The following is a 13,036-nucleotide window of genomic DNA, read 5'->3' as shown; positions in this document are numbered from 1 at the left end:
AGAAATACTTGTGAAGGCAGAAATGAGAGGAATTGATGGCCATGTGAATGTAGCAGGAGAGTGGAGAAGAGAAACTGAGATGACTCAAGCCTTTAGTTTTTGTAGCTGGTGAATGGGGTCACTTTTTTTTTTTTCTGATCTGTGTTTTTATTTTTATTCTATTATTTTTTTAACATCTTTATTGGAGTATAATTGCTTTACAGTGTTGTGCTAGTTTCTGCTTTATAACAAAGTGAATCAGCTATACATATACATATATCCCCGTATAATGAAGACAGAGATGATCAGAGAAGGGGTGAGACTGATGGAAAGGAGAAAGAGTTCAGTTCCAGCCTCTGGAGCTCGGTGTGAATAAGGGTATGTGTCATAAGCAACTAGTAGCCAGAAGGGAAAAGATCCCTGAGCTCAGAAGCAACATCTGGGTTGGAGATAAAGGATGGAAACTGGAATTTATTCATAATCATGTGTTAATGCTCCATAGGACTTTGCATTTTTAATCTTTTACCTCTAACTTTGGACAGAGAGGTTTTGCAGCTGAGTGAGCAAGCTGAAGAGGCCTTTTAGGGAGTAGGGGTACTTAATCCACAAGAGAGGAAGTAAGCATAGAGGAAGAAGCTAACTGCAAAAGTTCACCTGTGTATTTCAGACTGAAAGTGCCAAGTGCACATGTATCATCTATCTTGTCCCACTTCTCTATCTCCAGCATCTAGATGAGACTCTGGCACTTTGTATCCACTCAAATATTTGTGGAATGGGTGAAATAAATAGGAGGATGTGGGGATGAGTGAATGAAGGAAAAAAGGAATGAGTGAAGGAACCTACAGGGCATCCTGGAGGAAGGGAGGAAGAAGCCACACCTGACCTTTTACCTTTTTCCAAATCCTCTTTGCAAGACTGAAAGATGAAAGGTCCTGTGGAGTAGTGGTTAAGAACATGGACTCTGAATTCAGGCTCCACGACTTCCTAGCTGCCTTGACTTGGCCAGTGACTTGACCTCCTGTGCCTAGACTTCCTCCCTGTAAAATAAACACATAAAGGCTTAGAGCAGCTCCTGGGAAAAAGTAACTTCCACATAAGTGTTTAGTGTTATTATTTTTGGCATCTTGATGAGAAGGTAAGCCTGCAAGACAAGTCAGAAATCCCCTGTGGAGAATGAATCCAGACAGCCTCTAAGTGCCATCCACAAGCGAACAATCACTTTTTCTCTCTCTTGGCCTTCCAGAAGCTTTAAACACCCCAGAACTCCCCAACATACCATTCACTGGCAAAGGACAGAGGCCTGGGTTTTAGCTTCAGCTGCCAGCAGTGAGCTGTGTGTTTGCAGAACCCCGTGCCCTCTCTGGGCTAGGTCCCCTTGCCTGCCCACGCGAGGTTGCGGGAACTGAGCGCAGAGGTCCCTTTCAGTTAAGGCCGACCATGGTCTCCCGCTGGGCTGCAGCATCAGGGCTCGGCATCGGATGCCAGGCGCTGGTTAGACGCTGCGCGGGCGGTCACACCCCTCCTGCGCGCCCAGCAGACGCCCCGTGCCCCGCGCGCCCGTGGGGAGGTGCCTCTCAGGCGCTCCCCGGCCGGGACGCCACTGCCGGGGCCCGGCGCGCCTTCGCTCGCAGCCTGCCCGCGGCCCTTTATACCCAGCGGGACCGGCGCTCACTAATGTTTAACTCGGGGTTGAAACTTGGGAGCGCCGAGTGACTGCGCGCCCGGGGCTGCGGAGCTAGCTACACGCGCGTCCGGGAGGCTCGCCTGACTTCTGCCTGCGCTCCCGCTCCGAAAGCTTAGCTCTGAGGAGACGCCGACCATGAAGGTGAGGGAGTAGCTGTCCTCCCCCCACCCCACCCCCAGAGCCCCAGGGGCGAGTTGTAGTTGCTTTTTCACCAAACTCTCCCCAGATTGCCCCCAAAGCTTGCGGATCGAAACCAGGAGCTCTCATTAGGCGGAAGCTTCAGGGCCACGCTCTGACAGGTGAAGGGACGCCCCAGGGCTCTCGCCTGGCTCTCGGACCCGCGGGCTTTCTGCTAGAACCCAGGCACCGAGCCTTGGAGAACCTGGAGGGCCACCCGCAAAACGCACGCCTGAACCCTCACTTGGCTGCTGAGTTGTAGGCCTAGAGAAGCAAACAATTAAAGTGTTCAGGGGCCAAAAGTTCAAGGGAGACCGCTCTTGCAACCTCCGACTGGCGCGCTCCATACCCTCCCAGCCCGCTGTGCCTCTTTCCCAGTGAGCGCCCGTCGGCAAACCCCGCTGCCTCGGGTGCAGCCCAGGCCCCGACCCTCTTACCCAGACTGGGGCCAAGCGGCTGGCTCTAACTGGACGTGATCTGCCCGCCTTGCAGACACCGTGGAAGGTGCTCCTGGGACTGCTGGGGATCGCTGCACTCGTCACCGTCATCACCGTGCCTGTGGTCCTGCTGAACAAAGGCAGTAAGTTTAAAACATTTGAAAAAGATAAGACAGTTGGAGACCGGGATCAGGTTCTATTTTACCACACCAAGGAGACCTAGGGATTTTGCTGGGGACTGGGTGGGATCGGTGTGCCAGGTGGTCGCTGAGGCTTCGCTGGCGTGGTTGCTGCTTCTAGTGTAGCCTCTAGATTCACTTCGTTGATCTCCAGTGTTTAGGCTTCGAGAGCCTTGCACCTGCCACGTCTTGTGTATGGCAGATACATACTTCCTGAAAATAAGGGGAAGTTTTAAGATTTCTTTGTGTTAAATTTGAATTTTAACTTTTGAATGTAAATTTAAAAAAAACCAACTTTTGTGGTTGTGATTTTCAAAGGAAAAGAGGCAGCGTTCAAAGATCCCAAACAGCAGTAAGGATGTCATAAGGGGAGGGAAAAAAATAAGAAAGCAAGTCCCCAAATGCCGTTTTGAGAAAAGACAGTGCTTGGGGAGCCCAGGGGGTTTTCCTTCAGGGATGATGGAAATCCATCAGTTGGAGAGTTGGGATGCAGGAAAATAACTATTTGACCACTTGTAGAAGTAAGTATTTCAGAGTTAAATCATAAAGCTGGTATCCATGGTAATATTCAGAGGAGGTGGGATCAGTGACGTTTGGTGGATTCTTTCATCTAAATCCACCTTGGTTTCTTTTAGCTTGCCTCACTGTTCCAGTTTAGTCCTAGCTCTTAATATAAAACATTCATATAATGAAATATACACTATTGGATGCAAACAAGTGAGAATAACTAGTTTGGGTCTCCACTGGCGCTACTTTCCTTTTAAATAGTAACTTTCATGTAAGTATTCACATTCTAGTCAGCCAACTGAGGTGTTTTCTCTGATGGTCTAGTCAACCAGGAAATGTCCAGACAGTGCTTATATACTGAGGGGTCTTATCTAGATTTCAGTGGACCATTCAGAATTAGTTTGTAGAACCATCAAAAATCATGTTTGGCTGACAATTTCAGGGCCAGGGCAAAGGTGCCAAAGGTTAAATAACTGAGTGTGTTGACCTATTGATAATGATTTCCAGTTACTTAAGAAAGTAACTGGTTAAAATGGTTACCACCATTTTAGACTATTAAATGGCAGGCATCTGTCCACTTTTTTGACTCTTTGTTGTGAATTGTTAAAATATAACTGCTTTCATAAAGTGGTACTTTGTATATTTAAACAACCACACACACAAAGCCTTCCTGTGGGAAAAGCACGGGTCGCCCATACAATCAGCAAATATTCACATGACCTACATTATGTTCTAGGAACTGTGCTAGTTGCTGCAAATCCAAAGATTAAATTTTATAAATAAAAAGATCCCAGACCTCAGGAAGTTTATAATCTAGTGGGAAACAGATATGCAAACAAATCAAAGTAACCTGGATAGTCCATTCATCTCTAATATATTGCTGAGGCACCCAGGCCTCAGCAATTTCCCTTCCGGAAAGTTGAAAGGAACACTAAACTTCGATAAATAAGCCACTTAAGACGGCAATGAAATGGCTTAGGGGCCTGGGTCATCAATCTGCCTTCCATGGGGTTTGGTTAAGTTAACTACAGGGATTTTGTTTTGCTGGGTGGGGCATACAGACTGGGGAGGGGCTATCTTACCATTTCCCTTAAACCAAACTTAGTCTCCTCTCCAAATGAAATTTGAACAAAGATTTCAAGGACATTCTCTTGACAGGGGCTTCCAGAGAGGTTCACATGTCTAGGTCCAACTATTTTTATGATTCAGTGTGAAAATTTAGGGAGGCTTAAGCAAACTTTCTCAGGGGTTAAAAGGATCACTTCTGGGAAAGTGTGGGAAGACTTCTCACAGAGATTTTTTGTGTGGGGAGGCCTAAAGAGTTAGTATCAGTTCCTGGAGACAAGTTTTTCCAGAAAACATGAATGACTTGTGAGTCATCGTAGAGACACAAGATCCCATCCTCTATCTGGGAACATAAGAGGAATCCTAGCAAGAGAGAAGGGTGGGCAGCAGGGCTTTAACCTGTAGATGATGGAGAATTCTAACATGCCTGAACTGTGGGGCATGACAGTGGGAAGGTGTGCTGACATGGGGCAAGGCTGGAGAGGAAACAAGGGAAGTATCTCAGGAGACCGATGGTGCAGAGCAGAATTTGGAAGCTATAGAGCTACTCAGAAATGTGAATGATTAGACTTCCGTAATTGGAAACAAAGGGAGTAAGGGGGTAGGGTGGCTAAGAACGCCTCTTGGACTGCTGGGTGGAGATGTGGTTTCACTGTGCGCTTTATTTACACTTACACAATAAGTTATTTCTCTTCTTGCACTTCTTAATAGGAATGTGTGTACATTTGAGGAGAAAAGGGAAATTATCTTGTTTCAACTCCAGCCTTATCATAAGGAACAAAGATAAAAGCTCAGGAATGCAGTATTTTTGCTAAATCAGGAATACCATCCCTGGGCTGTGCCACAACGAGGGACAGTCTTTTTACAAAGGATCCAGAGTCATCATCACCCAAGAAGTGTCCTTCATATTGTCAATCTAGGTTTTCAAGTCAAACAAAACCAGAAAGGAAGAGAGGAAGGGAGGTGGGAGAGAGGAAACATAAATGGAAAGGAAATTGGGGGGGGGGGGGCGGGGGGGGGAGAAGAAAAAGAAGGAAGGAGGAAAGGAAGAAAAATTTTGATAGAACAACAAAACAAAGTCCTAGATTATGTGGAAAGCAAAGACATAAAGAGCCAAGAAAAAAAGAGGAAGAAATGAGCAAACCCAGGTTCATCCCCTGAGAGGTTGGTTTAAAGGTTAAGTGTTTCCATATGAAAAGCTGACTTTAGCAGAACTCTGGACACACCCAGAGCAGAGACAGAGAGACCGAGACAGAGAGATGGAGATGTAAGCTTAATACTGTTAATGAATTGTTTTAGAATAAAAAATCCTCGAGGTCAGGAATTATGCATTTCACAAAGCAAAATTAAAAGTTCATCTCCTTTTGTATATATAGTAAAGGATTGTATTTTGTTTTAAATCCCTCAAATATCCTAGTAGAGAAGGATATTGCATATTTGGACATTCAGTTTCTCAGAGAATCAGCAATAAAATGTATAAAAATAATTTGCTCACATTGGAATTGTAGAAATCTTCCTGGCCTAGGGGCAATAAGACCTCCTCACTCAGCATTTGTGATCCCTTTAATTCCCTCTTTACATTATATTATAGGCTGAGTGTTTTAAATAACTGTCAAATAGTTTCATTATTGAGTTTTGTCACTTGTCAGAGAGTTTTCTTATTGGGTTTTGTACGGGATAGAGACATTTCTGTTCTTCTTGTGTTCTTTCCACTGCTGTAGCAGTAAATTTCCTCAATACCTTCTTTCAGCGCATAGGAAATTTGACTGCTCAGCCATCCACCAGTAATAAAAGAAAACCCAAATGTGAAGGAGACAGGAATAATCAGAGAAAGAAAAGATAACATCTATGAAATTTGCCTGAGGAAGTCCAGGATCTATTCCAGGTTTAAAAGCACAGAAATGAGCCTGAATGAAAGCTTTGTATATTTCAGAGGACAGGTTCTAAACAGAGAGCCCTGTAAAAGCCCCAGTTGACTCCAGCTCACTCAGTTATCAAGCTTTGTCAAGTGCTCCTGAGGTCAGTGGGTTGGTCTTTTTCAGGCCTGCTATTTTGGCTTTTGGTGCCCCAGCTATAGCATATGCCTTAAATTTCTCTATCATAGACATCTTGCTGCTCATCTTAAAAGGGATCAGAGAGAAAAAGGGAAGACTATTTGCCCAACTGATGCTTAGAGAAAAATGACATCAAGAGACTGGCTAGAGCTGGATCAGTGTACTTGAAATTTTAAGACTTAACAAAGTGCTGAGCCTAAGGAATGTAACTGTAAGTACCTGCAGGACCCCTTTCCTTGTGGAAGAGAAGGCACAAAGATGTAATAATAACCAACATGGATTCACTCTGTGCCAGGTATTGGGCTGAGGGCTTTCAATACACTTCTCATTTGATCCTTATAACAACCCTTTAAGATAGGTTATTATCTCCACTTTTACAGATGATTTACAGAAACCTTGAGAGGGTGCTTTAGTTATTTATTACTGCATAATGAATTGTTCTCAAACTTAAAACAACAAATATTTGTTATCTCACAGTCTCTATGGGTCAGGAATTTGTCAGAGGCTTAGCTGGCTGTTTCTGGCTGAAGGTCCCTCATGCTGCTGCAGTCAAGATATCTTCTGAAGGCTTGACTAGTGCTGGGGGATCCCCTTCCAAGCTCTCTCACGTGGCTGTTAGCCAGAGGCCTCAGTGCCCCGTAAAGGATGGGTTTTTCCAAAGGGTGCCAGGGCAGCTGTCTTCCCTTAGAGTGAAGGATATAAGAGAGCAACTGAGTAGGAAGCCTCAGAGCTTTTTTGACCTAGCCTCAGAGGTGATGTACCATCACTTCTGCTGTATTCTATTAGTCACAAAGCAACCCTGATACAAAGTGAGAGGGCATTACACAAGGGCATGAATATAGGGGTGGAGATCATTGGGGCCATCTTGGAGGCTGGCTACCAAAGTTAAGGAACTTGCTCGAAGTTCCACAGAGTTGGAGTTCACGCTCAGGCACCATGCATTTAGAGCTGGTACTTTGTGATCAAGTATGTGGCCATATTAGCATAAATGTTCCAACTTCCTATTTATATGACTGTATTTAATTTCATGACTGCTAATCCTTGGATGCCAGTGTTCTGGGGAAAAGTGCCTGCTGCTGTCTCTGTTCCTACACAGAGCTGTAGAGGAGCAACAACTTCCAGCCCAGGACTGACATCCCACTCTTTTGACTGGTCTTATTAAGTGTTTTCAGTGGTAGTAGTAGGTCCAGATTTAGTACTTGCACTGGATTACACTTGTTTTGTTTCCAATGTATGCTGTGTTATTTCATCTGATCTTCACAAAACAATCCACGTCAGAGGAGGTATTCATTTCCTGACTTCTTAACACTTAAGGAACTGAGGTATAAAAGTTTAGTGCTTTGTGAGGAAGTACTAGAACTTGGGAATTCAAATCTTGTAACTTCTAGCCTTCGCTGAGTCTGCTGGTTTCCATGAATAACTGTTTTAGAGAAATGCTTTGGTGGAAAGTTTTGTAACTTAAAGATTAATCACTGCCTTATGGCTTGATGCTAACCCTTGCATTATTGTAAATCAATTATCTTGTAAATATTTTCACCTTTAGTCCCCACAGGCCCATTATGACTTCCCAAAGAGGGCGTGTCTCTCAGAGAGCAAACTGAGACCACAAAATTAGCACTTCTGTGTTAGCTGTTTTATTTTTGCAGTTTTGTATGGTACTTCAAAATTATAACTTCCTAGGAAATTGCTTCAAACTTAATGATAAACCATTTGCTTTCGTTAACTGTCCACATTAATGAGCACATTTCTTCATTATTTGGTCCACTGGAGAAGCAAGTAGACCCATGAGCTTAGGTCACGTGTTTCAGCATCTAAGGCCCAGGAAGCCGAGGTAATTTATGGCAGAGCCAAAGCCAGCAGGGACTTTGTTCCTGGCAACCTGAGGGCCAAGGTGGCTTAGGATGTGCAACAGAGAAAGAAGGGCAAGGGGGGTGAATATTAAGTGGGTAACACCACCCACTCCTTCCCTGACTTAACTGTGGGTCCCCCCAAACTGGCTGGGTGGCCCCTGCATCCTTAACATGATCTCTGTGGGGCTGGGATGGCTCCCATTTCCCTATTATTTTCCTTTATTCTTTTATTCCAGGCAGAAAACTCTTGTTGTGTGAGATTTAAAACCTCTGAAGGGCTAAGGTCCTATATTGGCCAGAGGCGATATTTGTGAACTCTCCTGTGTGTACTGAATGCTTGCTGCATGGCAGCTGTTGTTGCAGGTACAAGGGATGAGGCTCTAAACAGTAGAGGCAAAGAGCCTGCTCCCATGGGCCTTTACGGTTATGGGGCAGGCAGATAGTAGGCAAGCTGAGTACTGTCTGAGTACTTTCAGACAGTGATACAGGCTAGGACAAAAATAAATTGTGGTCAAGAGGATGGAGGGACACAAGAAGGAGTTTCTCTGTTTCAAGCATGAGTGTGGCATGATCTTGTTTCTCTTTCTAAAATGCCTCTGACTCTGGTATAGATAATGGTGGAGGGTGGGAAGTGGATTATCCAGGTGAGAGATGATGCCAGCTTGGACAGGGTGGTAGCACCGGAAGGAGGAGAGACAAGGATGAATCCTTGAACAGTCGCTGGCTAGCCCAAGTGGAGACCTTTTTTCTTGCCCTCATGGCTCTATCCTTCCCAGAAGAGCTAATCTACATTGGTCCCTCCAGTTCCCTCATCCTACTGGATACACTTCCTCTTTCCAAGGCAGGTCTCGGGAGGGCCTTCTACATCATGCACCCAGCATGTCAACAGAAGGTAATTCTCTAATTCAGCAAATATTTATTGAACATTTTCTACGTTAGGCACTTTGTTGGTCCCTGGGAATATAAAAATAATAGACAAGGCCCTTGCCCTCAAATAATTCTTAATCTTAAAGGAAACACAAACATTAACTATAATAAAAAGGGCTAAGCGTCCTCCTATTAAATGATCAAAGTACTGTGGAAGCTCTAAAGAGAACATGATAAAATGCTGCCCAGGGAAGTTCATATATGGAAATCAACCAAGCTTAAAGGGTTAATAATTAACGGGCCTGAATACAACCTTTCCGATCTTGGAGCCATCAGACTGGCTCCCAGGCATGCAGTTCACCTACGTGTTTAGCCCTCAACAGTTTACAGCCCCGACCCCCGATTCTGTATGCAGTTTATGTCAGAGAGAATACTTTTGGCTGCACGTAACAGAATACCTGGCCCAAAGTTGTTTAAACTATAGACTCTTACTGTTAGCATCTTCCGTAATTGGAAGTGCAGAGGTAGGGCAGTTCTAGAGTTTGTTAATGCAGTGGTCCCACAGCTTCCTCCAGGGCCCAGGGTCTCTGTGTCGTTCAGCTCTGCTGGTCTCGCACTGTTACTTTCGTTCTCAAGCTTGTCCTCTCAGGTTGAGCATGGCTGCTGCTGCAATGCGTCATTTGTCACACGGCCATTTCACAAGGTAGGGAGGATGCTCTTCCTCTTTCATAGTCTGTTCTATCAGGGAGGAAAACTACTTCCACAAGTTCCCTGGCCCAAGGCGGACTTTCCCTCATGTCTCCTTGGCCATATTTGTGTCATTTATCTATTCTAAACCCATCTCTGGCAAGGGGAAAGGATTCCCAAGCTTGGACTAGATTAACCAAGACTCACCTTTCTGGGACCAGGAGGGAGCTCCTTCCTCAGCCCTTGGAAGGGGAAACGGAATTCCCTAAGTTGAACTGGGGATTCTAAAAGGAAGAAATGGGAGGTCTATGTAAGTGTATCAGATATTTTATGATTGCTCATTTTTCATTACACTGGAAAAATTTAACTTACTAGCAAAAGAAAATAGATGTCAAGCCAGCTCTGATCTCCAAAGAATCCAATCATATAACTCTCTCCCTTTCTTCTCACTTTCCTTCCTAACCAAATGAGTTTATTTTAAAGCAGGGTGTTTTGATGCTGCCTTTTTGATCCTGAAGGCATATTTGAGCCCAGCACTTGCTTTCTGTTGTTATCCAAAATGATTGAGAATAGGGAAGAACTGAGTTTGCAACATTTAAGATACAAATCTGAGAAAATGGAGCCGGTCAGAAACATCTGAGGGAAACTACTCTCAATTTTCTCATAAAAAGCACATATAAACTGTTGTATTTTATCCAATTCATAATGAGAAAATGTGGCAGAAACAGTTAACATAAAACAAAACAGTCAACATAAAGAAGTTTCAAAATACATGGTAAAAGTTAGACCTGTAAAAGTTGACCCAGAAAAGTAGCATTTGAAATAATCTACATGGTAATGATTTCATTAAGATGAAAATGGTTTGACTGGGCTGAAAAGAAAATCCAGAACTCCAAGAAAAAGTCAAGCAGCCCCTTCATACTAGCTGGAGATCCCCACACCCTGACCCCTACCCTGTGCTCCCCCGCTGTTCCCTCGCCTACTCATGTGTCTCCGCTCCCCGGGCCTCCAGCACCTCCCCAAGGTCATTCTCAGCTGACAGCCAACCTTGCTTTCTATTTTAAGGAGAAAACTAAGGCTATTAGAAGAGAAGGTCCTCAAGTCCCACCAGCCCCCTCTCAGCACCTGCCCAAGGCCAAACCCTTCTTTGTACACTGACCTCATCCCCTTTCACTTACTAAGAGATGTGGCTGCAGCTACTTCCTCTGCCCACTGCACTGTCATTTTCCCCTCTCTATATAAATGTGCTGTAAATCTCTCACATCCTGAAAGAAAGGGAGGGAGGGAGGAAAGGAGGGAGGGGGGAAGGAAGGAGGGAGGGAGGAAGGGAGGGAGGAAGAGAGGAAGATCCTCTCTGTACCCCACATCCCTGCCCCCCTCCCAGTCCCTTTCCCTGCTCCCTTTACCAAAAAAATCCTGGAAGAGTTTTCTATTTTCTTTGTCTGCTGTTCCTCTCCCGCTCCCTCTGAAACTCACTGGCATGAGGCTTATCCTCACCGGTCACTAGAATGTTTGGCTCTGCTCATGTCAAAGTCCCTAACCTCTGTGTTGCTGAGTCCAGGGCTCAGTTCTCCCTCTGAGTCTCCCATTCCATGTCAGTTGATCATGCTTCTTCTCCCCCTCCTCTGGGTTTCCACTCTCTCCTAGTTTTCCTCCTGCACCTCCACATGCTCCCTCCCATTCTCCTTAGGGGCTCCTCCTCCTGTCTGACTTTTCTTTTTAACATCTTTATTAAGGTAAAATTGCTTTACAATGGTGTGTTAGTTTCTGCTGTATAACCAGGTGAATCAGCTATATGTATACAAATGTATACATGTATACAAATATGCTCATACCCCCTCCCTCTTGCATCTCCCTCCCACCTTCCCTGTCCACCCCTCTAGGTGGACACAAAGCACCGAGCTGATCTCCCTGTGCTATGCAGCTGCTTCCCACTAGCTATCTATTTTACATTTGGTAGTGTATATAAGTCCATGCCATTTTCTCACTTCGTCCCAGCTTACCATTCCCCCTCCCAGTGTCATGTCTGACTTCTAACCTTGGACTCCAAGACTTCATCCTGGAACCTCTTCCTTCTTTCCCCCAGGTGATCTCATCTACTCCCATGGCCTTAAACACCATCTATAACCTGACAACAACACCCAAATTTATATCTCCAGACCAGACCTCTTTCCTGAACTCTACATGCATATGTGTGCAACTATTAAGTGGACATCTCCATTTTGATGCTATTAGCATCTCAAAGTAACATCTCCCCAAACTTTTTAATCCCCTCAAACTTATTCCTCCCTTAATACATGTGGTCTCAGCAAATAGCAATTCATTTGTTTTTCAGTTACTGAGGCCAAAATTCATGCATTTCTCAACCCCTCTCCCTTGTTCACACTCAACATCCAATCGGTCAGCAAATCCTTTCACTTCTGCCTTCATGTTCTTTCAGAATTTGGCTGTATCTCAGCACCTCCACTACTACCACCCTAGTCCAAGACACCATCACATTTCACCTGAAATATGCAAAAATCTCCCTATTTCTCTTCTTACTCTCTGCAGTGTATTCTCAACACAGCTGGCAAGATGACTGTGATAGGCAGAATTCTAAACTGATTCCCCAGATTTCCTCCCTGCCCCGTGTGCTAATCTCTGCCTAATCTCTGAGATTGTGAATATAATGGATTTTATCTTGGTGGTTAGGTGATGTTATGTGATGGCATAATCAGCTTTAAGAAAGGGAGATGACCTGGGTGAGCCTGATCTAATCACATGAGCCCTTAAAAAGCAGAGATTCTCTAGCACTTAACTGTGACACTTAACCTCCTAACATAAGGCATTATTTATTTACTGTTTGCTCCTATGTCTCCCCCCCATTAGAATGTAAGCTTCATGAGGGCAAGAATTTTTTATGTGTTTTGTTCACTCATAGCTCTAGTGCTCAGAACATTGAAGAACAGAGTGGGTGCTTTCCTAGGGCTGTCGTAACAAATACCATACAGTGAGTGGCTTAAAACAGCAAACATTTATTCTTCCACAGTTATGAAGCCCAGAAGTCCAAAATCAAGGTGTTGTCAGGGCCACGCTCCCTCTGAAGTCTCCAGGGAAGAATCGTTCTTTGCCTCTTCCAGCTTCTGGTGGTTACTGGCAACCACCTTGACTTGTAGCTGTATGACTCCAATTTCTCCTTTCATTGTCACATGGCCTTCTTCCCTTTCTGTCTCCACATGGTCCCCTTCATTGTCCAAGTCAGCAAAAGCATGTCTTTTCATGGCCTTCTTATAAGGCCACTCCCTAATCCCATATGACCTCATCTTAACTAATTACATCTACAAAACCCCTATTTCCAAATAAGGTCACTTTCTGAGGTTCCCAGTGGACATGAATTTTTGGGGGTGAGGAAACTATTCAACCCAGTACAACTTGACAAACATTTGGTGCATTAAAGAAATTATCTTAGAGCTCATGTAAAAACATATTTTTGATGAACATTTTTATTTTATTTTATTTTTTTTTTGCGGTACGCGGGCCTCTCACTGCTCTGGCCTCTCCCGTTGCGAAG

At 44.5% G+C, this 13,036-nt stretch overlaps 1 protein-coding gene across 4 annotated transcripts in view; it reads left to right on the top strand.

Annotated features, from left to right (window-relative positions):
* Positions 1 to 1,402: 1,402 nt before the first annotated feature.
* DPP4 (dipeptidyl peptidase 4) overlaps positions 1,403 to 13,036 on the top strand; it is a 76,831-nt gene continuing 65,197 nt past the window's right edge. For 2 of the 4 annotated variants that reach the window (XM_067026179.1, XM_059052244.2), the window contains exons 1-2: positions 1,493 to 1,804; positions 2,333 to 2,420. In XM_067026179.1, the coding sequence (XP_066882280.1) occupies positions 1,799 to 1,804; positions 2,333 to 2,420 (94 nt within the window). In that variant the 5' untranslated portion in view covers positions 1,493 to 1,798. Of the gene's footprint in view, positions 1,805 to 2,332; positions 2,421 to 13,036 lie in introns of all 4 variants that reach the window. The other 2 variants (XM_059052241.2, XM_059052242.2) reach the window with 2 other exon arrangements.

Source organism: Kogia breviceps, chromosome 2 (assembly GCF_026419965.1).
Source record: "Kogia breviceps isolate mKogBre1 chromosome 2, mKogBre1 haplotype 1, whole genome shotgun sequence".
In the NCBI taxonomy this organism is placed as follows: domain Eukaryota; kingdom Metazoa; phylum Chordata; class Mammalia; order Artiodactyla; family Physeteridae; genus Kogia; species Kogia breviceps.
The sequence above is the reverse complement of the archived record's forward strand: the minus strand, read 5'-3'. Positions and strand labels throughout refer to the sequence as shown.